General features: G+C 40.6%; 1 protein-coding gene across 1 annotated transcript in view; it reads left to right on the forward strand.

Annotated features, from left to right (window-relative positions):
* Window positions 1–25,410, forward strand: part of DZIP1 (DAZ interacting zinc finger protein 1) — a 69,910-nt gene extending 44,500 nt beyond the window's left edge. Inside the window, exon 3 of the mRNA XM_067123944.1 lies at window positions 21,361–25,410. Within this exon, the coding sequence (XP_066980045.1) occupies window positions 21,361–24,057 (2,697 nt within the window). The 3' untranslated portion in view covers window positions 24,058–25,410. The remainder of the gene's footprint in view (window positions 1–21,360) is intronic.
* The last annotated feature ends 292 nt before the right edge of the window (window positions 25,411–25,702 follow it).

Consider the following 25,702-nt stretch of genomic DNA (forward strand, 5'->3'; position numbering starts at 1 on the left):
CCCAAAGTCTGTCGCTTACTTCTCCAGCCTTTCCTTGGCATTCTTGATATCTGGCAATGTTGACCTAGCAGTGCTATATTCCTCCATATGTGCTATAGACCAATCTGCCTTAATTCTTGTGACAATTTCAAGCTCCTTTTGAAGGGCCAGCACCTTCCTTGCCCCCTTAGGACAAGGTGAGTCAATGCAAATAATACACAGCAACACACACACACAACTAACAGTGCCTGCAATGGTGCAGGCACTGTAACAAAAGCCTCAAGTTCTGGGGAAAGTATCGCATACAGTAAGCGCTTGTGAACCATTCAAAAAAGCAAGTGACCATGCACAACTGGACAAAGGGGAAAAATGATCTTTGTTGCCAAGGGCATTGATACTTCTAGATGTAGCTAATTAGAGAGAGATGTCTATGATGTGTATGACTCTCAGCCATTAAAAACTTTAAAAATCACAACGACGTGTAATGACATACTACATACATTTCCACCAATAGCAAGAAAGCTTACAAAAAGGATTTTGACAAAGGAAAAATCTATTTCTGGAGAGGGGCCCGTGTCACCCGGTGAAATAGTCCGACATTCAGCACTTATTTCCCGTTGCTAGATACCAGAGAAAGCTAAATGAAATCTAGCGAGCTCCACTAGATGGAGTCGTGTATGGAAAAGGGTGAACTACAAAACACGGAACCTTATCCTATAGAGATTCCCAATGTCAAAAGTGAGGTGCCGATACAAGCCCATGCACGTCCAGAAAACATGAATGCTTGCCCACCCCCACACATTCTACCATGCTCTATTGAACTGATGACATATCCATATCAGCCAATTAAAAGTGATTAAGTGACGTGATGACGTGTTAAGTGACATTGTACTTAGAAGCCAATAACAATCTCGAAAGCTCTCTCTCTTCCTCTCTTTTGGGTTGTACATGATTATTTTATTACAAGTTATAGTAATATTCTTTAATAAAATGTGAAAAACACAAATGTGAAAGAACATGAAATAAAGTGAAAACTCTTTCAAGAAATTGAGCACCCTGCCTGCTCCTCTCCACCCATCACACATGGCATTCTCAACCCCTCTCTGCCCCGAAAACTCCTTCCTAGCCAGCCATCCCCCCAATAATCCTTTTTTCTGTGTGCTTATTCCAGTGAGAGAGTTACTAACACTTGTGACTCCCCGCACAGCGTTGCCAAGCGCTCACCTCCCATCCTGCCCAGTTCTCCAACCCTCTCCCCCCTCACCCTGGAAATTTTCCCCTGCCTCCCACAGCCCCAAAGCCCTTTCTCATCCAGTTTATGAATGTAAGCAGTGTTACCAACACTTTTTTTGATGCAAGCAGCATTGAAGTGCAGTTTTTTAATTTTTATGAAAATGGTATTGTCATGATAAAATTAAGTTTTGTATATGCTTACCAAATAATTATATAGCTATACTTTCTACGTGATTGGCAGTTAAAAATTTGAAGTTTGTGGTAACGATTCAATTGTTATGTGTAGGTAATGACCCTGCCCTCTGTCGGGGAACGATAGGTACAACAAAATGGAGAAAATCACTTCTTTTGTGCTTGATGTCCATCAGAGGGGAGGAGGGAGGGCTCTGATCTGTAATTACATGGTAAGTATATATGAAAATGACATTTTTATAATAAAAGAAAGTTTTATTATAAAATAAAGTTTTATATATACTTCCCATGTAATTACATAGCTATAGTTTCTAACTAGTTCAGCAGTTAAAATTTGAAAATTTGTGGTAGCGATTCTTTTGTTTTGGTGTAGGTAGATAGTCCTGCCCACTTTCAGGAAAGAGAGGAACAACTCAGCAAAGCACTTCAATTTGTTTGTGCCTAAATGACCATGCAAGGGGAGGAGGGTGGGCTTCCATTCTGTAATTACATGGTAATTTTATTTATTGTATTATAAAGATGTCATTTGTTTATAAGTAACTTACCAAGTAATTACATAGCTGATTCCCAGATTGACAGGTGGGATACATGGACATCTTCTACCCCAAAACATTAATAAATGTAATGAATTTGAGAATAGAAAAATTTGCTAGTATTGAGACAGTACTTGTTGTATCCTCACCGGTTAAGAGAGCTGCTGCAGGAAGGTACTGCCTCTGGTTGGCGCTCATCTTTATCGCAGCAGCGCAGCAGTAAAGCCGAGAGTTGCCTGCTACATAAGTGGCAGCTTTAAGCGAAGGACCATTCCAGTTGCTAGTAAAGCATACAAAATTTGCCCCTGCCTTGGGCGAAGTACCGTCAAAAAGACAACCAGCTAAACCACAGTTATTACCTACACCAAAGATTAAAACACCATCACCCATCCATTAAAAAACACAAAACTGCCAGGTATCCAAGCACATAATACCCCCAGACTCCCCAAAAAACTCAGCAACCTATGTCAAGACGAAGAGAATTAGGTTGGAATGGACACTTCCTACCCTTCCTCCCCCAATACCATGCCAGCCTCTGATAACAGACCTAGGGTACTGCAGTTATTAAAAATGGTTTCCACTTTTTTTAAGTAATGGGAAGCAAACACTGACTTGCATTTCCAATAAGTCGTGGAATATGGAAGAGAGGGAGAGATTGTGCTTAAAAGCTAACAACGTAGCTACGGCTCTAATATTGTGACCTCTAACTTTAAGAATAGGAAGAAGTTCTTCTTCAATCTGAGAATGTGCTTAACAAATGAGGTCCCTTAGAAAGAAAGAAAGGGCTTTCTTCATAAGGGGCTGCGAAGGGTCTTTGACTGAACACCATAGGTTACTGGCAGAACCCCGTATTCTCTCAGTCCTATGCAGGTAAAACTTCAAAGCTCTTACTGGACAAAGCACTCTCTCTTCATCCTCCAAACCAAGCACTTCCACTAAATTCTTTATACAAAAAGAACAAGGCCAAGGTTTAGAAGGAGTCTCGTTCTTTGCAAGAAACCCCAGGGTATAGGAGCAAACTGCATCTCCTTGAGCGGATCCAACTCTGTTGCCAATCACCGGTATCTCACTGACACACTTAGCAGTGGCTAAGGCTACCAGGAAGAGCGTCTTCTTCGTAAAATTTCTAAGGGATGTGGAATTAAGAGGTTCAAAGGCAGGGCTAGAGAGCCATTTTAGAACCACATCTAGGTTCCAAGATACTTGTTGCGAATCCCTTGTCTTACACGTATCGAATGATCTAATATGATCGGAAACCCTGGTTGGCAGAAAGGTCCAGGCCCATGTGTCGGAACACCGAGCTAAGCATGGACCTGCAACCTTTAATTGTAGACAGGGACAAACCTCTGGTGGTCCTCAGATACAACAGGAAATCAGCAATTTCCATTAAAGATGTCATAGTAGACGAGATGCCAGTAGTTCTGCACCAAGTGCGGAATATGGACCACTTATGTTGATAGACATTGGCGGATTGATAGCGTCTGCATCTTGCAATAGAGTCCGTAACTGCCTTTGAAAATCCCTTAGCTCTGAGTAATTTCTTGACAGTCTGTAACCTGTCAGTGCTAGATTTGACAACCCTAGATGGAACCGTCTGAAGTGGGGTTGTCGGAGCAGATTGCGTTTTTGTGGTAAAAGCCTAGAAAAGTCTACCAACATCTCCAGAAGATCCGGGAACCATTCCCTTAGAGGCCAGAATGGGGCTTTTAGTGTCGTCAACGCATTTTGGTGTGACTGGAACTTGTTTGGGACTTCTCGTATCATCCCGAACGGTGGGAAGGCATATAGATCTTTGTTTGACCAGTCCTGTAACATGGCATCTGCCGCCCATGCCAAGGGGTCTGGAACTGGCGAACAAAAAAGAGGTAGACAATGATTTTTGGAAGTCTCGAAGAGATCCAAAGTCGGAGTTCCCCACAGTCTCCAAAGATCCAGGCAAACCTGTGGATCTAAAGTCCACTCCGTGGGAATTACTTGATCGCGCGTGCTTAGCTGGTCTGCCAGGACATTCAGTCTGCCCTGGACGAATCTCTTTACTAATTTCGTCCAATTCTGGTTTTCCCAAAGTAGAAGATCCCTTGCTGCCTTGCAAAGGGAGAAGGAATGTGTTCCCCCTCGCTTGCTTATGTAAGACAGTGCTGTGGTATTGTCCGAATGGACTGCTATGGTCTTCCCGGAAACTTCCAAGGCAAAGGCTTGCAATCCCAGATGAATTGCCTTTAACTCTTTCACATTTATGTGAAACCTCTGTTGAACTGGTGACCACCTCCTGGAGACGACCTTGTCTCCTAGGAGAGCTCCCCAGCCTAAGTCTGATGCATCTGCATAAAAGCTGGGTTCTGGATGAATGGAGGGACTTCCCTTCCAGCAGCCTGTCTTCTGGCTTCCATCAGAGCAGGTGCTTCTTTATTTCGGGAGTTACAGGGAACACGAATGAGTCTGGCTGCTGTTTCCTGTCCCAGCTGGCTCGAAGAAAAAACTGAGAAACTCTCATGTGTCCTTCCCAGGGATATGAATTGCTCTGTAGAGGCTAGAGTTCTTAGGAGACTCATCCATCTGTTGGCAGAGCAAGTCTGGAGAGAGAGAAGCTCATCTATGGTTTTCAGACAAGATTCCACTCTCTTGGGGAATGGAAAAGCCTGAAAAGCTAGAGAGTTCAGCGTTATCCCCAAATAAACTATCTCCTGAGGAGGAGCCAGTTGGGATTTCTGATGGTTGATGAGCAAACCTAGATTGCTGACTAGGCAAAAGGTCTTGCAAAGGTCCTCTGTGCAATGATCCTTCGTCGGGGAGCGAAGGAGCCAATCATCTAGGTAGAGAGCGATGTTGATGCTCCTGAGATGGAGCCAACCTGCCAGGGGAGCGAGTATGCGAGTAGAAACCTGAGGGGCCGTCAATAACCTGAAACATGGGGCTCGAGACTGGAAGACTCTGTCCTGGAAAACAAATCTGAGGAACTTCCTTGAATCTGGATGAACAGGGACATGAAAGTACGCATCCTACATATCTATTGAGACCATCCAGTCTCCTTGATGAATGGATGCAAGAATGGAATGATTGATCTCCATTCTTAACTTTGTCTTCTGAAGGAAGACATTCAGCGCACTTACCTCCAGGACTGGTCTCCATCCTCCCGATGATTTGGGAACATGAAGAGGCAATTGTAGAATCCCTCTGAATCTACATCCTTGACTATCTCTACAGCCTTCTTGTTGAGAAGGGCGGAAACTTCCTCTGAGAGGGCTGCAAACCTCTCTAAGCCTAAGGAGTAGGCAGTCAAGGCGATAGGCTTCTTGATTAAGGGAGGTTTTTCCCTAAATGGGATAGCGTAGTCCTCCTTGAGGACTTGAATGATCCATTGCTCTGCTCCCATTTCGCTCCATTTTTTCCAGAATAGTTGGAGCCTGGCACCCACTGGAGCATGGAGGACTAGGTCTTCATTTTCTTGATGAGGATCTCGATTCGGACTTCTTGACTGTTTGCAACGAAAAGCGAATATTGGAACTTGGTCTGGAAGATCTTGATCTCCCGCCACGAAAGGAATGAGACTGTAGAGGAGAGGCTGATTTCCCACTAAACAAAGGAGGGTCCTTAGGATGTCTCGCTGACTGAGACAGAAGGCCCTGGGTTGATTTTTTGTGTAGATGAGACACAGTGTCATTAACCGTCGACTGTGGGAACAGAAAATCTTTCACCAAGGGAGAAAAAAGGAGAGCAGACTTCTGTGCTGTAGTCACTCCTTTGGTGGTATATGAACACCACACCTCTCTCTTTTTTAAAACACCCAACCTAAAAAGAGAGGCTAGTTCCCTAGAGCTATCTCTAACTCCTTTATCGGCGCAAGAGAGAACACCCAGAGCGTCCGAGACGAAGTCCTCAGGGAGAGAGAACAGTCCTGTATTTTCCATGCCAAGGCGCCCACCGACCAATCCAAGAAACTAATTACTTCGAACACCTTGAAGAGGTTTCAAGGTAGATGGTCAGTCTCTTTTGAAGACAACATCACTTTAGCCGATGAAAAAGCCGATCTCCTAGAAGAATCAATCAAGCCAGAGAAGTCCCCCTGTGAGGAGGCAGCAGCTCCCAGGGAAGGAGCTTCTCTAGTGGCATAAGAAGAATGCCTTCTATGTGAAAGACGGGCAGGAGGAAAGCTAGAAGCCTTCCCTTGCTCTCTCTCGACTGAGAGCCAAACATCTACTTCGCTGAGCGCCTTCCTAGCGGAAGTAGAGAGCACCATCTTGGGCAACCTGGAGTATTCAATAGGTTGATTACTCATCAAGAGATTGGATGCCGGTAAAGATGGGTGCTGCGGGTGAGAAAAAGGCAGGGAAGCTCCGTAGTAAAAAAACAAAGGCGCGCCACATAAGCAGGCGTCAAATCCTCTTCCACATCCTTATTTGACTCTTCTTCATTGGACGACACTGGAGAAAGAGATACGTCTGCAGTTGGCTTAGCAGCAGGAGGAGGTTTTTTCAAAAACCCAAAATGTCATCTAATCTCTGCTGGATGGGAGCCAAAGCTTGGTCCATAACTGAAGAAAAAGTCTGAAGTCCCAGGTGTGGCACCGACAAGATGGGCTGGTGCCAAGTCCTTAGAGGAGAGAACTGCACTCTTGGGCTGTAATGGGCACTCGGAAATCTCCGAACAAACGGGCGCTAATGGGCGCTCAGAAGCTACTTGGTGCTGGGAAAACACTGGGTGCTTAGGCGCTACTGGGCGCTCAAAAGATACTGACAAGTTGGCCGCCAAAGGGTGCTCAGGCACTGTAGCATCCACAGGTGATACAGAACGGTTGCGTCTATGCGCTGAAGACGAGCACTTAGGCGCCAAAATCGTCATTTCGAATCTGAGCAAACTGGAGAAAAATGTTCGGGACTGTCCCAAAAGCTGCACCTGAAAAGGCCAGCAATGGACTAGATTTGTCACTTTTGCACCATTGGCACCCTGGGACTTTGCAACAGGGGCAACTGAGTGGCCGACTACCCATGGGCAGACCCCACCGACCTCCCTTAGGCCTCTGGTATGGCTTTTCCCAGGTTCAGGGGAGTGTGCCTAGGAGAGTCAGCGGGACAGGCAGCCAGCTCCTCCACCAATACATCACTTGCACTGATAACACTACCTTTTTTAACTTGATCCAGTAGGGCATGAACCAAAGACCCCAGTTGGGCCATAGAATTCACAATTAACTCAAACTTATGGTCAAATCTTGACTCTAGGTTGGCAATGGCATTTGGGGTCGGAAGTGTGGGAGCTGGGTAAGGATCAGGTGGTACAGCAGGAGAACTGGGATTCGGTGATGATACAGAAGCAGAAATGATAGGTACATCAACATTGACAGAAGACTTATCAGATTCCTGGCTAACTGTGGTCTTATTGTCATTCCTAAGAGATGCCTGTCTCTTCCTATCCCTCTCTAACTTAGATAGATGAGAACTTAAAGTTTTCCATTGTTTAGGGTCCCAATCTCTGCATTCCTCACACATTAAGGTCAAAGAACAAACTTGATCTTTACAATCAGCGCAAATGGTATGCGGGTCATATTTCGCTGAAGTTAACCTCGTATTGCAGCCTTTGCTGCAATAACGAGTGGAAGACATACTTGCGTCAGACAAGTCGGCAATCAAAAGTCCAAGTAAGGAAAAAATTGTCAAATCTTGAAAGAACTAAGGTCTTAAGAAAAAACCCTAACTCTAAATAATTGCCAAAAGGCTACCAAGTAAATATACTTCACCAAATTGATATCAGTCAACACCGGTAATGAAATCCAAATTTAGCTGAGAGCTAACATCCTCATCGTCAGACGGCAGAAACAAATTGAAGTGCTTTGCTGAGTTGTTCCTCTTTTCCGAAAGTGGGCAGGACTATCTACCTACGCCAAAACAAAAGAATCACTACTGCGAATTTTCAGATTTTAGCTGCTGAACTAGTTAGAAACTATAGCTATGTAATTACTTGGTAAGTTATTTATATAAACTTTATTTTATCATGAAAATACCATTTTCAAATATGTAACTTACCAAGTAACTACATAGCTGAATCCCACATTGGTAGGTGATGGGATAAAAGGTAATATTCTGTTTCAAAAACTTTCAGATATGAAGATGAGTCTGAAACATGAAATCTGTTAACATCGGTAAAAATGCTTGTTGTATTATTACCTGGTAAGAGGACCACAGCAGGAGATTACTGCCTTTTGGGCGGTACTCATCTTGACCTGTAGTGACTTAGCGGAATAGCTGAGATAAGTCCCTACTTTAAAGAGGGAGCTTTTGAGTAAAGGAGTTTTCCAAATACTCAAAAGCAACAAAGGAAAAATTTGCCCTTGCCCTGGGCGCAGTACCAAATAAAAAAAGACCAAATAAAATCGTTACCTACGCTGACAACCATAAAAATTAAAAACCATCATACCACTTCCATAAACTGGTGGGCACTCCGGGTACATGTAGCCCCAGGCTTCCCAAAAAAGCTCAACACCCAAAATTCAAGGTGAAGTAGTTACAGGTAGGAACGGGTATTTCCTATGCTTCTTCCCCCAATACTGAGCCAGCCACTGATAATGGACCTAAGGTGCTGCAATTCTCAAACGTCGCCTCTATTTCTTTCAAATAGTGTGAGGCAAAAATGGAGTTGCACTTCCAGTATGTAACTGGAGGATAACTGAGAGTGACATATTTGTCTAAATGCGTAGGACATGGCCACCACTCTTATCTTGTGCGCCCTCACCTTAACAGAAGGCAGCTCATCTTCCTGTATTGGGGAGTGTGCCTCTAAAATAAGACTTTTAAGAAAGAATGACAAAGCATTCTTTGACATGGGTTTAGCCCGGTTCCTCATGGAACACTGGGGGTTACTGGTAGGTCCTCTGATCTTCTTTGTCCTGTCCAAATAGTGCCTCAAAGCTCTTACTGGACACAGAACTCTCTCCTCCTCTTTTGGTCCTGGAATGGCCATAAGATTCTTAATGGAGAACGAGCGTGGCCAGGGATTAGACGGTGACTCGCTCTTATCTAGGAGGCCAAGTAAAAAAGAGCAGGCAGCATCCCCTTGCGAAAAACCAATACGTTTGTCAATTGCCTGCAGCCTGCTCACTCGTTTAGCCATGGCCAAGGCTACTAGGAAAAGAGTTTTCTTTGTTATATTCTTAAGAGAAATGGAATGGAGAGGTTCATAAGCAGGGCCCATCAACCATTTCAGCACCACATCTAAGTTCCATGAAACAGAGATGTCTTGCGGCTGCTTAGTAGTCTTGAAAGACCTAATCAGATCACTAAGATCTTGATTAGAACCCAAGTCTACTCCCCTATGCTTAAAAACTGACCCCAACATCGACCTGTAGCCTCTAATAGTTGATGAAGAGAGCTTCTTATTGTCCCTTAAGAAAAGAAGGAAATCCGCTATTTGAGCTGCAGTGGTCTTAGCAGACGAGACATTATTGTTGCTGCACCACTTGTGGAAGATGAACCACTTGGCCTGGTAGACTCTGCTGGTAGACTGCCGTCTACATCTGGTGATAGCTTCCGCAGCTTGTTTTGAAAACCCCTTTGCTCTGACAATTCTCCAGATAGTCTGAATCCTGCCAGAGTTAGAGCGGATAGGCCTTGGGAAATCTCCAGAGGTAAGGCTGTATGAGAAGCTGTGGACTTTGAGGAAGTAACCTCGGAAAGTCCACAAGAAGTTTTAGAAGGTCCAGGAACCATTCCTTGAGTGGCCATAAGGGAGCTATCAGTGTCATTGACACGTTGTTGTGAGCCTGGAGCTTGTTGATCATTGCTGTCACCATGTTGAAAGGGGGAAAAGCGTAAAGGTCCAGATTCAACCAATTTACCAGCATGGCATCTGTAACCTATGCCTGTGGGTCCAGAACTGGCGAGCAAAATAGAGGAAGGTGGTAATTCCTTGAAGTGGCATACAGATCCACTGTCAGTCTACCCCACAACTTCCAGAGATTGTCACAGACTGTTGAATTCAGAGTCCACTCTGTCGAGAGGACATGTCCTCATCGACTTAGTTCATCTGCCTGGACATTCATCTTCCCTTGGATGAATCTTGTGATGACCCTGACCTGTTTCTGGTCCACCCAAATGAGGAGTTCTCTTGCCGCCTTGCACAGGGAGAATGAGTGAATTCCGCCTTGCTTCTTGATGTATAAGAGCCGTGGTTTTGTCCAAATGAATCACTATGGTTCTGTCTGTGACTACAGTAAACCCCCCGTATGAGCGGGGGATGCGTACCACACCCCCGCGAACAGCTAAAACCCGCGAATACTTAGAACCCTTCTAAAAACACTTAGAACTACCTATTTTGATAGTTCACACACAAAAAACTAAAAATGCTTATACAGCTATTATCCTACTTACAAATGGGTTAGGTTCCAAAAAAACCCATTGTTTGTTGGAAAAAACGTATCTCGAATATAGCCTAGCCTACACTAGGGTATTCGGTACCATGTATACATATCTGGTAGCATACCCTACATTATAAAGTATACTCTATACATACACGGTATAGTAATTATTAATATCAGCTAATTCTGGAGGTTCATAGAGAGTGACTTATGATAATTCAATACAAAGAGAAATTGAATAACAAACAAGAATTAGCTTAGCCTACGCTATGGTATATCGTATACATATACAGTAGCCTAGTCTTCATTATACTCTATATTCACATATCATATTATACAAACATCAACATAATGAATATGCACCTTTTCCATGGATCTTTTAAAATGTTATGCCTTAATTCACTGTATCCAATAATACTGCATATATTCTTATATTGCTTATGTATGATAAATTGCGATGATAGCGATCAGTGTTTTGGTTTGGAAATCAATTACGTGGTAAGTTTATTTCTCTTTATTTAACTCAGTTCAGAGCACTGTAAGGACAGGATTGAGTTACATACTGGCTGGGTGTTGATTGATTTATTGGTGGTTCCTTACTGAATGAATGTACAGAATGTTCGAAGATGTTGTTGGCCAGTGCGGGCCGAAAAATAGCATCTACACACAGACAGAGCAAAACAGAGGTAATGTTTCAGACATCTGTGTTTGTTGGCACACAGACAGATGGCGATATTGAGAGACATAATAAACGTACAGTGATGAAACACATATCAATGGAAAGGCCAGGAAATTCTACATATGGCCAGTTGCATGAGATTCAAGACAGATTAATGAAATGGCCAGACATTTGGCGTCTTCACAATCAGAAACATACATACAGTTTGATACAGAAGATTTGGTGGAACATTATGAGTACATGATTAGAATGCTTGCATGGCAGTGCAAGTAGTGGTGATTGTACATAAATCAAGACAACAATAGTTAGGGAGAAACAGACGGAAACATTGTATGGTAGAAGTTGCGTTCTGCGAGTGAGGAAAAATGGGATGCTCTTGTTCTGTCTTGTCCCCTTCGATTTATGAAGAACACACGAACACACGTGTGTTTGGAAGAGGCGGCATTGGTGCGATGGTCTCTTACAGTACTCCCCCCCAAGCAAGGCATCGATGCGGAAATCGTTTTGCTGACAATTGTAATTGGCTCGAAGGGCTTGGGCTAGGGGAGGGTAGGAGGCTGAAGGGCGGCGCCGGCCGACAGGAACTCGAGGAGGACGGTAGCGGGTTGAAGGGTGACATCGGATGATCCTTCGGTAGCCAGCTGGAGGGGGACGGCTGAAGGATGACGGCGGCTGATCCTTCGGTAGCCGGCTCGAGGGCTGAAGGATGATGGCGGCTGATCCCTCGGCAGCCAGCTCAAGGGGGGTGGCAGCAGGCTAAAGGATGACATCAGCTGGTCCTTCGTTGGTCAGCTCGTCCGGTACAAGTTCGGGGGCGGCTTCAGGTTTCCTGGAGGAGATGTCCAGGGCTCCGGCGGTGGGGTGGGTCATCTTGGAGGGTTGGATATCTACTCAGAGCTCGGGAACGGCGGGAAACAGGGTGGTGGCGAAGGGTTTGTGGGCGCGTGGGTCGTCATCTTGGGTCGGCCGGGTCCTTCGCGTCACTCCGGGGTCACCAGTGTAAGGACGGGATTAAGTGACATACTGGCTGGGTGTTGACTGATTTATTGGTGGTTCCTTACTGAATGAATGTACAGAATCTTTGAAGATGTTATTGGCCAGTGCGGGCCGAAAAGTAGCATCTACACACAGACAGAGCAAAACAGAAGTAATGTTTCAGACATCTGTGTTTGTTGGCAGACAAACAGATGGCGATATTGAGAGACATAATAAATGTACAGTGATGAAACATATATCAATGGAAAGGCCAGGAAAATCTACATATGGCAATTGCATGAGATTCGAGACAAATTAATGAATACAATGCAGTAGCGTTATATATGTGAAATGGCGAGATGTTTGGCGTCTTCACAAAACAAACATACGTACAGTTTGATGCAGAAGATTCGGTGGAACATTATGAATACATGATTAGAATGCTTGCATGGCAATGCAAGTAGTGGTGATTGTGCATAAATCAAGACAACAATGGTTAGGGAGAAACAGACGGAAATATTGTATGGTAGAAGTTGCGTTCTGCGAGTGAGAAAAATGGGATGCTCTTGTTCTGTCTTGTCCGCTCCAATGGATGACGAACACTCGAACACACACGTGTGTTTGGAAGAGGCGGCGTCGGTACGACGGTCTCTTACAGCACTTCCCTTGCTTCTAGTTAGCATAAATGAATCTCTAGATACTTTATTTATGTGGGGCAAGGTTATTTTTCGTTATATGAAGTGTTTTTAAGTCGAAATATAACTTAAATATGTCTTGTTGTGAAATTAACTTGGCTATTTTTTTCGTTAATAGATGACGTTGGCCGTTTGGGGGCATTTGTTTTGTGTAAAAAAGTCAAGATTCCGTTTGCTATTTTCACTTGATTTCATATAATATGAGCTGTACGTAAGTATCGTATATCAGTGTAAGAATAGCAGTAATGTGTTCTTTCCCGCCCAGTAGTTTTGATTAAAATACTTTCTCTCCAATTTTAATTACTGTCAAGTTTCATCCATGTTGCCGATGCACGATAATTTATAGTCATTAGTAGCTTGAACATTGTTTTCTCAGCTTCAGCTACACCTTGCAGCTTAAATTTAGCAGTATATTTCCTTGCCGATCTTTTATCCATAATGGATAAGGGTATAATGTAAAAATATACCAGTCCTATTCTACTTAACTCCATTTGTACTATAACGACTGTAATTGTGTATTAACCATACGATGGTTTACAAGCAAAAGGGCTGTTGTTATCCAATTTGGTGATAAGCAAAACAACAGTTTCTCGGTTGGTTGTTTATGGCTGTACAGTAAACCCCCGTATTTGCAATCTCATGATTCGTGGACTCACCTATTCGTGGATTTCTCTATGGAACATATATACGCATTATTCGCTGAAAATCTGCCCGTTCACAGTATTTTTCACTGAGAAATATTCACTAATTACTGTATTTTCATCTCATTTTCATGACTAAATGCACTTTTTGTGATAAAATTATTAAAATACTCAGGTAGTGCTTGAGTTATGATAGTTCACCTTACGATAATTCGATTTTGCAATGGGGTAAGCAATTAATACTGATACGACAATATTTATAAAATATTTTAAAATCTTGTGTGGGTGCAGGCAGCAGCGTACAATCAGGCAGCGAGAGAGACCAAATTACAATAGATCAGCTTTCTTTTCCACTAACTCTTTATCCCATCTTCTAGTTAAAAAAGTAACAGAGTATCATAAAAGTATTGTTAGTAACGTTATACTCTTGCATAAATGCATGCAGCCAGAAACGACCGACCAATAAACTGTTGTTTTTTATCATCGAATCGAATAACAACAGCCCTTTTGCTTGTGTTTCAACCATCGTACAGTAATACACAATTACTGTAGGTTACAGTACAAATGACGTTAAGTAGAATAGGACTGATATATTTTTACATTATACCCTTATTCGTTATGGATAAGAGATCGGCAAGGAAATATATGGCTAAATTTATGCTGCAAGTTGTAGCTGAAGCTGAGAAAATAATGACTATAAATTATCGTGCATCGGCAACATGAATGAAACTCTACTGTAATTAAATAGGAGAGAAAGTATTTTAATCAAAACTACTGGGCATGAAAGAACACATTACTGTACTGTTATTTTTATGCCGTTAAATGATAAATATGCAAAGCTCGTATTATGATGAAATCAAGTGAAAATAACAAAAGAATCTTGATGTTTTTACACAAAACAAATGCTCCCAAATGTCCAACGTCATCTATTAACGAAAAAATAGCTAAATTAATTTTACAATGAGACGTATTTAAGTTATATTTCGACCTAAAAACGCTTCGTACAGCTTAAAGAAAAATAACCTTGCCCCATATAAATAAAGTATCTAGAGATTCATTGACGCTAACTAGAAGCAAGAAAAGTGCTCTGAACTGAGTTAAGCGAAATAAACTTACCACGTAAATGATTTCCAAACCAAAACATTGATCGCTATGATTTTATAAATACAAAAGCAATATAACAATATATACAGTATTATTGGATACAGTAAATTAAGGCATAACATTTTAAAAGATTCATGGAAAGGACACATATTAGGTATGTTGATGTTTGTATAATACAATATGTGAGTATAATGTAGGCTAGGCTACCATATATGTACATGATATACTGTACCATAGTGTAGGATAAGCTAATTCTTGTTTGTTATTCAATTTCTCTTTGTGTTGAATTATCATACCATAGTGTAGACTAAAATAATTCTTGTTTGTTATTCAATTTCTCTTTGTATTGAATTATCATAAGTCACTCTGCATGAACCTCCAGAATTAGCTGATATTAAAAACTACTATACCGTGTATGTATAGAGTATACTTTATAGTGTAGGGTATGCTACCATATATGTACTATACACATGGTACCGAATACCTTAGTGTAGGCTAGGCTATATTCGAGATATGTTTTTTCCAACAAACAATGGGTTTTTTGGAACCTAACCCCATCGTAAGTAGGGTATTACCTGCATAAACATTTTTAGTTTTTTTGTGTGTGTCTGAACTATCAAAATAGCCAGTTCTAAGTGTTTTTAGAAGGGTTCTAAGTATTCGCGGGTTCTAGCTATTCGCCAGGGGGTATGGTATGCATCCCCCACGAATACTGCACACATTTATGCAAAAGTATAACGTTACTAACAATACTTTTATCATTCTCTTTTACTTTTTTAACTAGAAGATGGGATAAAGAGACGGAGGAAAAGAAGTGGGTCTATTGTAATTTGGTCTCTCTCGCTGCCTGATTGTACATTGCTGCCTGCAATTTAAAAATATTTTGTAAATATTGTTGTATCAGTATTAATTGCTTACCCCATTGCAAAATCGAATTTATAAGGCAATTATCATAACTTGATTACTACCTGAGTATTTTAATAATTTTATCATAAAAAGTGCATTTAGTCATGAAAATGAGTTGAAAATACAGTGAATGGGTGAATTTTCAGTGAATAATGTGTATATATGTTCCATAGAGAAATCCTCGAATAGGTGAGTCCGCGAATCATGAGACTGCAAATACGGGGGGTTTACTGTACTTCCACAAAACACTTCAAGCCTAAATGGATGGATGACAACTCCTTGATGTCGATGTGCAACTTCCTTTGCTCTGGGGATCATGTGCCGGAAGCTTCTAGGGTGCCCAAAAGTGCTTTCCAACCTTGGTCCAAGGCGTCAGCATAAATGGATAGGTTGGGGATGCGAGGGGAAAGATGTTAAAAATACTTCATCAACTAATCGTATGCAGTAGGAGTGGGCCCTGGACAACCTCTTCCTCTTTAGAAGATACTAGAGACAAAGAAGCCTCTCGAGAAGGCTTAAGCGAGGTTGGTGCCTTGTGCAGCAAACCAAGCACATCATCCAACTTTGATGTGTGCAGAAGATGAATTCTCTGACACTAAAGCAGGTGAAGCAGAAGAATATGGGTGCTTGGTTGGCACTGGGTGCCTGGATGATACCAAGTGCTTACGAGACGGGCGCTCTGGAAGACAAGACTGGCGCTCTGAAGTCCGAGAGGGGCGCTTGGGAGTCTGAGACTGGCGTTCGGAGACTGGATGGCTCTCTGGCAAATACACTGAACTCTCATGTGGACACCCAGAAGAAGAGTGTTTGCTGGAAGGGTGCTTAGGAACCAACAACTGACACTCAGCATGGGAGCAATTGGGAGAATAATGAGTCGGGCAGTGTCACTTACTGCAACCTGGTCGCAGACTAAGAGCAGGGTCTCTAGGGCGCTTAGGAGAAATGGAAGAGGGTCTTCTACCATGCCGTCTCTTTAAAGGATGAGACTCGCCTGGAAAACGCCACATACGTCTCTTCCCTGGACTAGTTCTTCTTTGGAGGAGTGGTAGAGCTTTCGACTGGCATGCTGTTGGCCCAGCGTTCGACTCTCCGAGCCGCCAAAGAAGAATTAGAGGAATTTATTTCTGGTGATAGAAATTCATTTCTCGTCATAATGTGGTTCGGATTCCACAATAATCTGTATGTCCCATTGCTAAGTAACCAGTAGGTTTTTAGCCACGTAAAAATAAGTCTAATCCTTCGGGCCAGCCCTAGGAGAGCTGTTAACCAGCTCAGTGGTCTGGTTAAACTAAGATATACTTAGTTCTTAGTTCTTCCCTGGACTGTAGAGATCAGAATCCGACGACAACTGGTGGGTACTCACAGCGATGCACCACAGAATTGGATGAGGGGGTGACTGCCCGTGGGCAAACCCAGCTGACCTCCCTTGGACCTCCGGTATGCCTGCTCCCAAATTCAGTGGGATGAACAGCCACCTCCTTCACTGGCACTGACACTGAAACTTGTTTAAAACAGTGAACTTCATCCATCAGGACCTTAAGCAACTCGCCTAATTTTGATACAGTGTTGACAACAAGATCAAATTTACAGTTAAATTGACTCTTGAGGCTGGCTGTGGCATCGGGACCGGAAGCATGGGAGCCAGAAACAGGAGTGATGGAAAAATATGTGTAGGACTAAGGAGGGGGGATAATACAAGGGCAGGAGAAGGAGGTGCATTAAGGTCCAAGACTTAGATGTTAGGGACAGGTTCTAAACTCACAGCCCTACTCTCGGCTCTAAGAGCCGCCTTTCTTTTCCTATCTGTATCTAATTTATCCAAATGAGATTTCAAAACTTTCCACTTTTTCTCATCCCATCCAACACATTCAGTGCATGTAAGATCTCTTGAGCACCCATGTCCTCTACACTTGGTGCAAATTGTATGACTATCGTAAGTCACTTTAGTTATACGAGTCTTACATCCTTCACTGCAGTATCTAACACTTGATGAGCTAGAATCAGACATATAGGAATAACAGCTAAGCTAAGCTGAAAAGCTACCAAAATCAACAATACTTGCGCCGAAAATTGGCAGAAAAGGAGTGATTTTCTCTGTTTTGTTATACCTATCATTCCCCGACAGAGGGCGGGGTCATTACCTACACTTATAACAATTGAACTGCTACTGCGAACTTAAAATTTTTAACTGCCGATCGCATAGAAAGTATAGTTATGTAATTACTTGGTAAGTTACATAAATTTTTAGCTGCCGATCGCATAGAAAGTATAGTTATGTAATTACTTGGTAAGTTACATATATGAAATTTATATATACATATTGTACATATATCCTTGGTCCCTGGGGGCTGGTTGCATGCAGATGATGTTGAGTTCCGGATAATGTGAATTCAGTCGATCAAGGGACTTCTGTACAGTAGCTGACTGAGATAATGGATTAAAGTGTGTGAGCCTACACTGCCATGAAAAAAACTCCAATATATTGTTGTATTCGCAGGCAATCCCTGGTTATCGGTGGGCTCAGTTATCAGCAATCCAGTTTTTCAGATCTTGTCTAGTGGCGAAAATCAGCAATTTTTGGCGCCGATATGCGTAGATTTCTGCTTATTAGCGCCGATAATCATGTATTGGCGCCAATACATGCCTAACAGAGGCGCCGATAACCGAAAATTGGCGGTTTTCGGCAGTTTTCAATGCTTATTGGTGCTGATAAGACTGAAAATTGCCAAATTTCGGTTATCAGCGATTTTCACTTATCATGCTGTCGGAACGGAAACCCAGCCAATAACTGGGGACTGCCTGTATAAGTGAATGCGTGGTTTTTGCCATAAAGTACAGGTATATTTATACCCTGCACCCCTTCAACTACTGTAAAATGCTTATAACTTAACATTTTAACAGTTCACTGCTTAATTTAATAGTTCAAACAAAAATCTAACTTAAATTATCATACTAAAACAATTTAATATTTCAAACAAAAATACACCTACCAAGCCATCATCCCAAAACACCCAAAGTCATCTTACATTACCCTCCTAAAACTGTTAATCTTAAGTATATGTAACCCAGTAATGACGTAACTTCAGTGCTTACCTGTTACCACAAAGTCGAGACGTCCCCCTATTGTAACCTTGGTAGCAGCCGTGCGGAAAGGACTGCTGATACCACCCCAGTACCTCTCTCTCTCTCTCTCTCTCTCTCTCTCTCTCTCTCTCTCTCTCTCTCTCTCTCTCTCTCTCTCTCTCTCTCTCTCTCTCTCTCTCTCTCTCTCTCAGGACTACAGTGAAACAAGCTTTACCCAAAATAATTTATTTAACAAAATTTAACATAACTAGATTGCAAGAAATGGATTAAAATGTTTGACAAAATCTGATATAACTCGAGTTTAAGAAATAAGCAGTGGATTAAAAGGTTATATTAAAATTCCCCAAAGACCATTTATAAATATACAGTAGTCATATTCTGTAACTTGCACAGGTCCAAAAAAGGTCACAGTCTAGTATATTCCCATAGAGTACATTCCCAACCTCTTACTCAGCGAAACATCTGAAGAAGACAAGCAAATTCTTCTTTAATTTTCAAAGCACAAAAAATACAGATATGGGAATTACTCCCACTTTATTCAACCATAAATACTGAAACAAAGTACATATTATAGAAATGGAGAAAACAATCTACAGTTTGGTAAATGGATATGGTTCTTATCTCCAAACAGCAATGTTCAAAATCTTTACTGGTAAAACACACAACACAAGCCTCTTTTTTACTTTTCGAGACTTTTAAAAAGGTTCAATGTTGGTCTTCTCATGATTCCTTTCTCCCTAACCTAATCCCTTCATACCTTGGGACTCCACCCAAAAGACACGCACAAACGCACATTCCCCACCGGAACTTAGACACTTCTGGCGAATGTACATACAGGGTCACCTCACATAATCCCACACCTTGAAAATCCTGACGCCATCATTACTTAACGAGGAAATGCGTCAGATGATAGCTAAACATTCTCTCCAAGATTTTGGGAAAGTTTTTCTCCCCACTTGTTAATTCGACATCTATTGTGTATTGTAATTCATAACATACTTGTGACTTATAGGCTTTTCATATATGCACCCCTAAAGCTTTTATAACAATGATTTACTAAATTTAAAATATTAATACAGTATTAATGTAAACACAGCAAAATATTTATAAAATATTTAATACAAATTAAATAAATCTCTAATACAAATTAAATAAATGTCTTACAGAACTGTGACATTAATCAAGTTGATAATTTTTTCTCATAGTATTGAAGTTGCTATAAAGTATATTTATATAAACAAACAGTACCCGTAAAGTAAGATAAAAGCCCTATTATTAACCTGTTAAGTGTCAACGACGGCATATCTCCGTCCGCCGCATCTTATATCACAACGCCTTCAACGGATTAACACATCCTACCTCTTTCAAGTATGGTGAATTACTGAATTCGGTCCAAAATGGTCTTCCCTCTTATACAAATTTAGGAACATCAGTGGGTAACACTATGAGCTAAATTAGCAGTAAATGGCAACTTTTTGTAAGGGAAAGACAGTCTGACAAGAGGACAATGGCCTCCACCTCCTGCCACGCTTCTGGCATTCATTGATAAACAGTTGATTCCTTTTTGTTTGATCCCATTTATCCCCCCATAATGAGCTATCTAAAGTGAAAGAAAAATCTTTTGCTTGAAGAAATGTGATCACTAATTGTTGTAAAGAATGGTGATGACTACAATAAAATTAAATAATGGCACCTTTTCCATAATCAGCACAAAAATTACTTTCTCTCTCTCTCTCTCTCTCTCTCTCTCTCTCTCTCTCTCTCTCTCTCTCTCTCTCTCTCTCTCTCTCTCTCTCTCTCTCTCTCTCTCTCTCTCTCTCTCTCTGTGCTGTGGATTCCACGAACTTTTTGTTCATGATAAGGAAAATCCAGTGGAGTTCCCTTTACATTTTGTTCATCAAAAGGTGTGAAATTTAGTGTTTAGAACAAGGGAAACCCTGTGGAGATTTTTTTTAGAAGTTTTGATGATGACAAAGTCATGGAGCATGTTATAGCAGTAACAAAAAGATTTTCCATCCAGTTTCTAGATTAATATATAGAAAGTTTCCTACAATATCAAGTGCACTAAAATGGTATGACACAGATGAAAATGAAATGAAACAATTAATCTACTGGCTCTATGTTTCAGGGAATGGCATTCGAAAGAATCAATTTTTTCCCTTTTCTGTTTCATGCTTATAATCTTTAGGATATAAAAATGCAAAATAGATTCTTTCATCTTTTCTTATTCTACATTATTTATTATCCTAATATCTGTATACAGGAGATCCATGAGTAGGACAGCTGGGCTGCTTATTCATGCTTCCTAAATTATCAGTGCTAATGCCATTTGACAATACCTTTATTTTGAAATAGTTTACCTTCTACTGCATGTGTCAGATTAATCCGTATGTGCCAGGTAGGTTACACTGTAGACATACTTCTTAGTGCCAGAAGAGGTAAAACTAGAGGAAATTATTTATTTGGAAAGACCCTAGAATTTTATTTATATTTATGGCATTTATTTATTCAACATCCAGTTGAATTTATTGTATTTTTATTATTAATACATATAAAAATGATATAGATAAATACACAGTGAAATTGATAATACAGTATTCATTTAGCTCTAAATACCTCAGCTAATCAAAATTACATTAATCTTTTACAGTGGAAAACACTTACCAACTATACAATAATGTTAAAATATTTTGTCAAGATAAATCCTGCTGCAGAAGATACGTGAGTCAGAGTGATTGTACATGTAATAGGTCCAAAATAAGATTAAGTGGCCTGTAAAACCCTGTTGACACACCTTGTTCCCATCCATGTTACTACTTGGAGCCAGAACCTCATTTAAAATGAATGTAAGGATAAAGTTTTATGCCTGATGATGGGTTTATGTTAGGAACTTATAAGATTTAAGAGTTTAACCTTATTTTAAAATGTAACTTGGAGAAAAATATTGTGTAACGAGGTAGATAGTTTTTCTTATGTTGATGTTTTCTCTCTACAGGTTAAATCTAAACTACTCCAACAAGTAGAGGAGGCTAAAAAAATGAAAGCCACAAATAAAAGTATGAGGGAAACTGTTAAATATGTAAACTCTGTTGCACTTGCTAATGGAATCTTCCAGCCTTCAAAATGCCCTTTATGTTGCAAAACATTCAGAGATTTGGAATTCCTTCAGTCTCACATATGGCGTAAACATCCCACTCAGGCTAGTTCTGTTGTTTTGCCTCAAGCTTCTACCAGTGCTCAGGTATGTGCTATATCTGTGATCAATAAAGACAGTAAAAGTGTGGAAGTACAATCTGTGGCACCTGATTTATCTGTGCCAGTCCAAGAGCCAGCAAAAACTAATGATGTTGATGCATTTAGACTATTGGAAATTGAAAAGAAATTTGATGCCATGAATGAAAATTTTAATAGAATGTTGAGAGATATGGAAAATCAGAAGTATATGTTAGAAAAAGAAAATGAGACAAGGAAAGAGGAAATAAAAAAGGCATGGGCAGAGAAGCATGACTTAGAGAAAGGCTATGAATCTCAGTTAATGAAGCTAAGTGAGCATATTGCACAACTTCAGGATGCAGGAAGGGAACAGATCATATCTGTAGACAACGAAGGATTACTTAATCATATCAGGAACCAAGATGAGGAAATAAAAGCTCTGAAGTTACAAATTGAAGCTCAAAGTACAAATGCAAGTAGAGAGGAAAAAGGAAAAGAGGATATTGTAGATGGTATTTCTAATGAACTTCATGACCTTAAATTACAGCTTCAACAGCAAAAGAAAAATCACAAGCGTTCTTTAGCAGAAATCCAAGGCAACCTTCGCAAGGAGTATGAAGATGCACTTGAAACTGAAAAGTTGAGGCTTCAAGCAATGATGAGAGACATAGCTCGTCATGAATCCTATGAGAATGAACATTTAGAAAATACAAGAAAGCCAGTTTACCATGATGCTGGGAAGACGAGGTACCAAGAAAATTCTAGTAAAGGAGTTGCTCAAGAGCGTTTAGGAAAAGCTGCTAATCGAGAACCCTCAGGAAAAGTTTTTATGGAGTCTGCTGGAAAAGATGTCTCCCAAAAACCTCCTCCTTCTCCAAAGGTAACTTTAGCCAAAAAGCCTCCTATACCTGACAGATCTACAAAATCACCTGTCAAAAGCCCAGAGATGTATGAAGATAGTGTTCATACATTTTCATATTCACGTGGTTCAGGGTCTGATTCTATGTATGGAAGAGCACCGCAATTGCCATCTGACAGTGACTCTGAGAGTGAAACTGATACATCTCAGTGGAATCAAAGTGATTTGAAAATTCAACACTTACAGATTACCAGTAATGATGTTGATGATGAACAAAGGTCTGAGTCTGATCGTGAATCAGAAAATTCTTCAGAATCAGAAGAGGAGGAGTCTTCAATTCAAGAAGAGTCATCAGATTCTTTGACACTAGATACATTACTAAAGGAAAATCCACAGTTGTGGATGCAAATGAGAAAAGCTACGTCAGAAGTTTTGTCTTCAAAATTATTGCAGTTAGGAGTGCAGTCATCTGCTAAAGGTCTCAAGACTGATATTTTAACTTCTTGTTTGTCTCATTTGAGGAAAGAAAGAAGAAAGTATGAAGAGAAGTATGAAAACTTCAGTGAATTACGAAAGAGGCTAGGGAGCGAAGTAACTGCCAAATTAGATGATAAAATAGAAAATGTTGGAAATTCATCAAAAGCTGGTACTGTTGAAGTGACTGTTAAACGTAATAAGAAAAAACAGTCAGGTGTTCTCTCTAGAGTTATGCATAATGTTCGTTCAAAAGTGAAAGAAAGTTCAAAGGTTCTCTCTACATCAGTATCAAAGACAGGGGAGTCAATGAAGTCTGGTGTTAAAGAAATTTTACATTTAGACTCTGGATCTAATGATGTTAAAGTCATTTCCAGACCAGGTAGTGCTGTTTCTAAAGTGCAGAGCAAGACTAGTCTGAAAGATGATAGCAGCTCATCAGATACAGAGTCAGATGATTCTAGTAGTAACGCCCATGTTGAAATTCATAATGAAACATCAAAATCTGTTTCCAGGAATCTGTTTGGAGATGATCCATTACCTGGGGGATCAGGCATACGACCAAAGCATGGCAACTTCTTTGAAAACAAAACATATGGGCAGATTGATGATGATGATGGTATGTCAGGATGGGATTCTGGGTCTGATCCTGAATATGAAAACGTAAAGAAGGCAGAACCCCCAGTACGTACCGATAGTTTACAAGCTCCAACAGAACTTGGAAGTTACCCAAGTGCTGTTACAAACAATTGGGATTTATCAGTATCGGAGCCAAAACCTATAAAATTAAAGAAACCAACTGGTGAAAAAGTGAGCACACTCTCTCGTACCATTGAATTTCAGCTCAGTGGTCGAAAAAAAAATAAAATGGCTGGTGCTGTAGATGTTATGAGTGGAATACCAACTACATCTCAGAATACAGGGGGATTTTTAGAACCTCCAGGTAGTTTACAGAGTACCCCCACTGGGAGTCAGCAGCAAATACACAGTGTTAGTGAGTCTTCAAACACAGTTCCCACAAGTCTTTGGGGTTCTGCAGAAGCAGTCAGTAAAGCTCACAGATCAGGACCTAGATCCTCTGCAAGTAAAGATAAGATTACATCGTGGGATTCTGAGGATGACCTGGAAATCAGTGAAATTGAATAGGTGTTTATAATGGATATTTTAAAAGAATTATTTTGTGATATTCTTACAAAGTATGATCCATTGTTCTATAAAACTATAAAAATCAGTTACTTCCAGACTGGAAGTGAAGAATTTTCTTTTGTGCTATTTTTCCCTTTATTTATCCACTTTTGTGTAATTTAAGGTATTCCCCAAATAGTATGCCATCCAATCAGTGTCTTGACAATATAGTGCATTCTCATTTTCTGTACCTGTTCTGCCTTGGCTGTTTACCAGCTCATTTGATAGCAATGTTATGACTTGTACATGAAGTTGGCAAAGGCTTCAGTTTACATGTAATACCTTTATTGGTTTATTTATTTACTTATGCTTAGAATGTAACATAATAGAGCTAAGTAGTCTTTTATACTTTACATGGTATACATATTTTTATGCTGCCTTGAAATTAAATAACATCTGGCCTTCTCTTTACTGACACCATCAAGACTGAGCAGAAAATTCTTGTGCTTTAGTAGCCTTCCTTGTCCCATAATCATTTTCCTGAGACAGACTGAGCCTTAAGACATTTGCCCTTAGGGTAAGGGGGTGTCAGAAATGTGTTTGGATATATCTGTTTGTTCCTACATAATATACAAACCATCAGTCTTTACATAGGAATGTACTTCAGCACAGCTGGAGACCAGCCATTTAACTTAAACAAGGTGGTTAAGATGTAGTTGACTACCGACTACAGGTGGGAGTCCCACCCACCCAGTCGGTATGCATTCATTTTGCTTTTGGCTAGGGAGAGAGAGAGACGTGCTGCTCCTCTCTCTGTTCCTGCCATTCGACTGATTCATTTGTTTATGTTATGTTTTCATGATATACATTAGTGTGTTGCTGTATTTGATTATATCTGGAGAATACATTCTTATATGATATACAATAATACCCTGAACTTGTGTGATTCGAGTTGCGTGAATTCACAGTCTTTACATAGGAATACGCTTCAGCACAGCTGGAGACCAGCCGTTTAACTTTAGACAAGGTGGTTGAGTCTGTAGTTGACTACTGACGACAGGTGGGAGTCTCACCCATCTAGTTGATATGCATTCATTTTGCTTTTGGCTGGGGAGAGAGAGACATGCTGCTTCTTCCTCTGTTCTTGCCGTTCGACTGATTTGTTTGTTTGTTATGTTTTTATGATATATATTAGTGTGTTGTTGCATTTGATTATATCAGGAGAATACGTTCTTATATGATGTACAATAATTCCCGAACTTGCGAGATTCGAGTTGCGCGAATTCACAGACATGTGAACTTTTCATTGAAACCTAACTAATTGTAATACACTAGTTTTTCACAGACACGTGAACATTTGCGAATACTGAGAAACCCTGCAAAAGTGTTTGTTTAATTTTTTATGTAATTTATAAGTTTTCAAGCTTTTATGTGTAAATTAAATAACACTAAATAATAAAAGTAATAATATCTCTCTCTCTCTCTCTCTCTCTCTCTCTCTCTCTCTCTCTCTCTCTCTCTCTCTCTCTCTCTCTCTCTTTCTCTCTCTCTCTCTCTTACTCTTTTACTGAGGTGAGAGAATTTTTAAGGTACATGTATATGTTTATTTGTTTTGTATGATAAATAAATTTTTTTACCTAATGAGTATTAATTTTCAAATATTAAT

Source organism: Macrobrachium rosenbergii, chromosome 21, assembly GCF_040412425.1.
Source record: "Macrobrachium rosenbergii isolate ZJJX-2024 chromosome 21, ASM4041242v1, whole genome shotgun sequence".
Lineage (NCBI taxonomy): Eukaryota > Metazoa > Arthropoda > Malacostraca > Decapoda > Palaemonidae > Macrobrachium > Macrobrachium rosenbergii.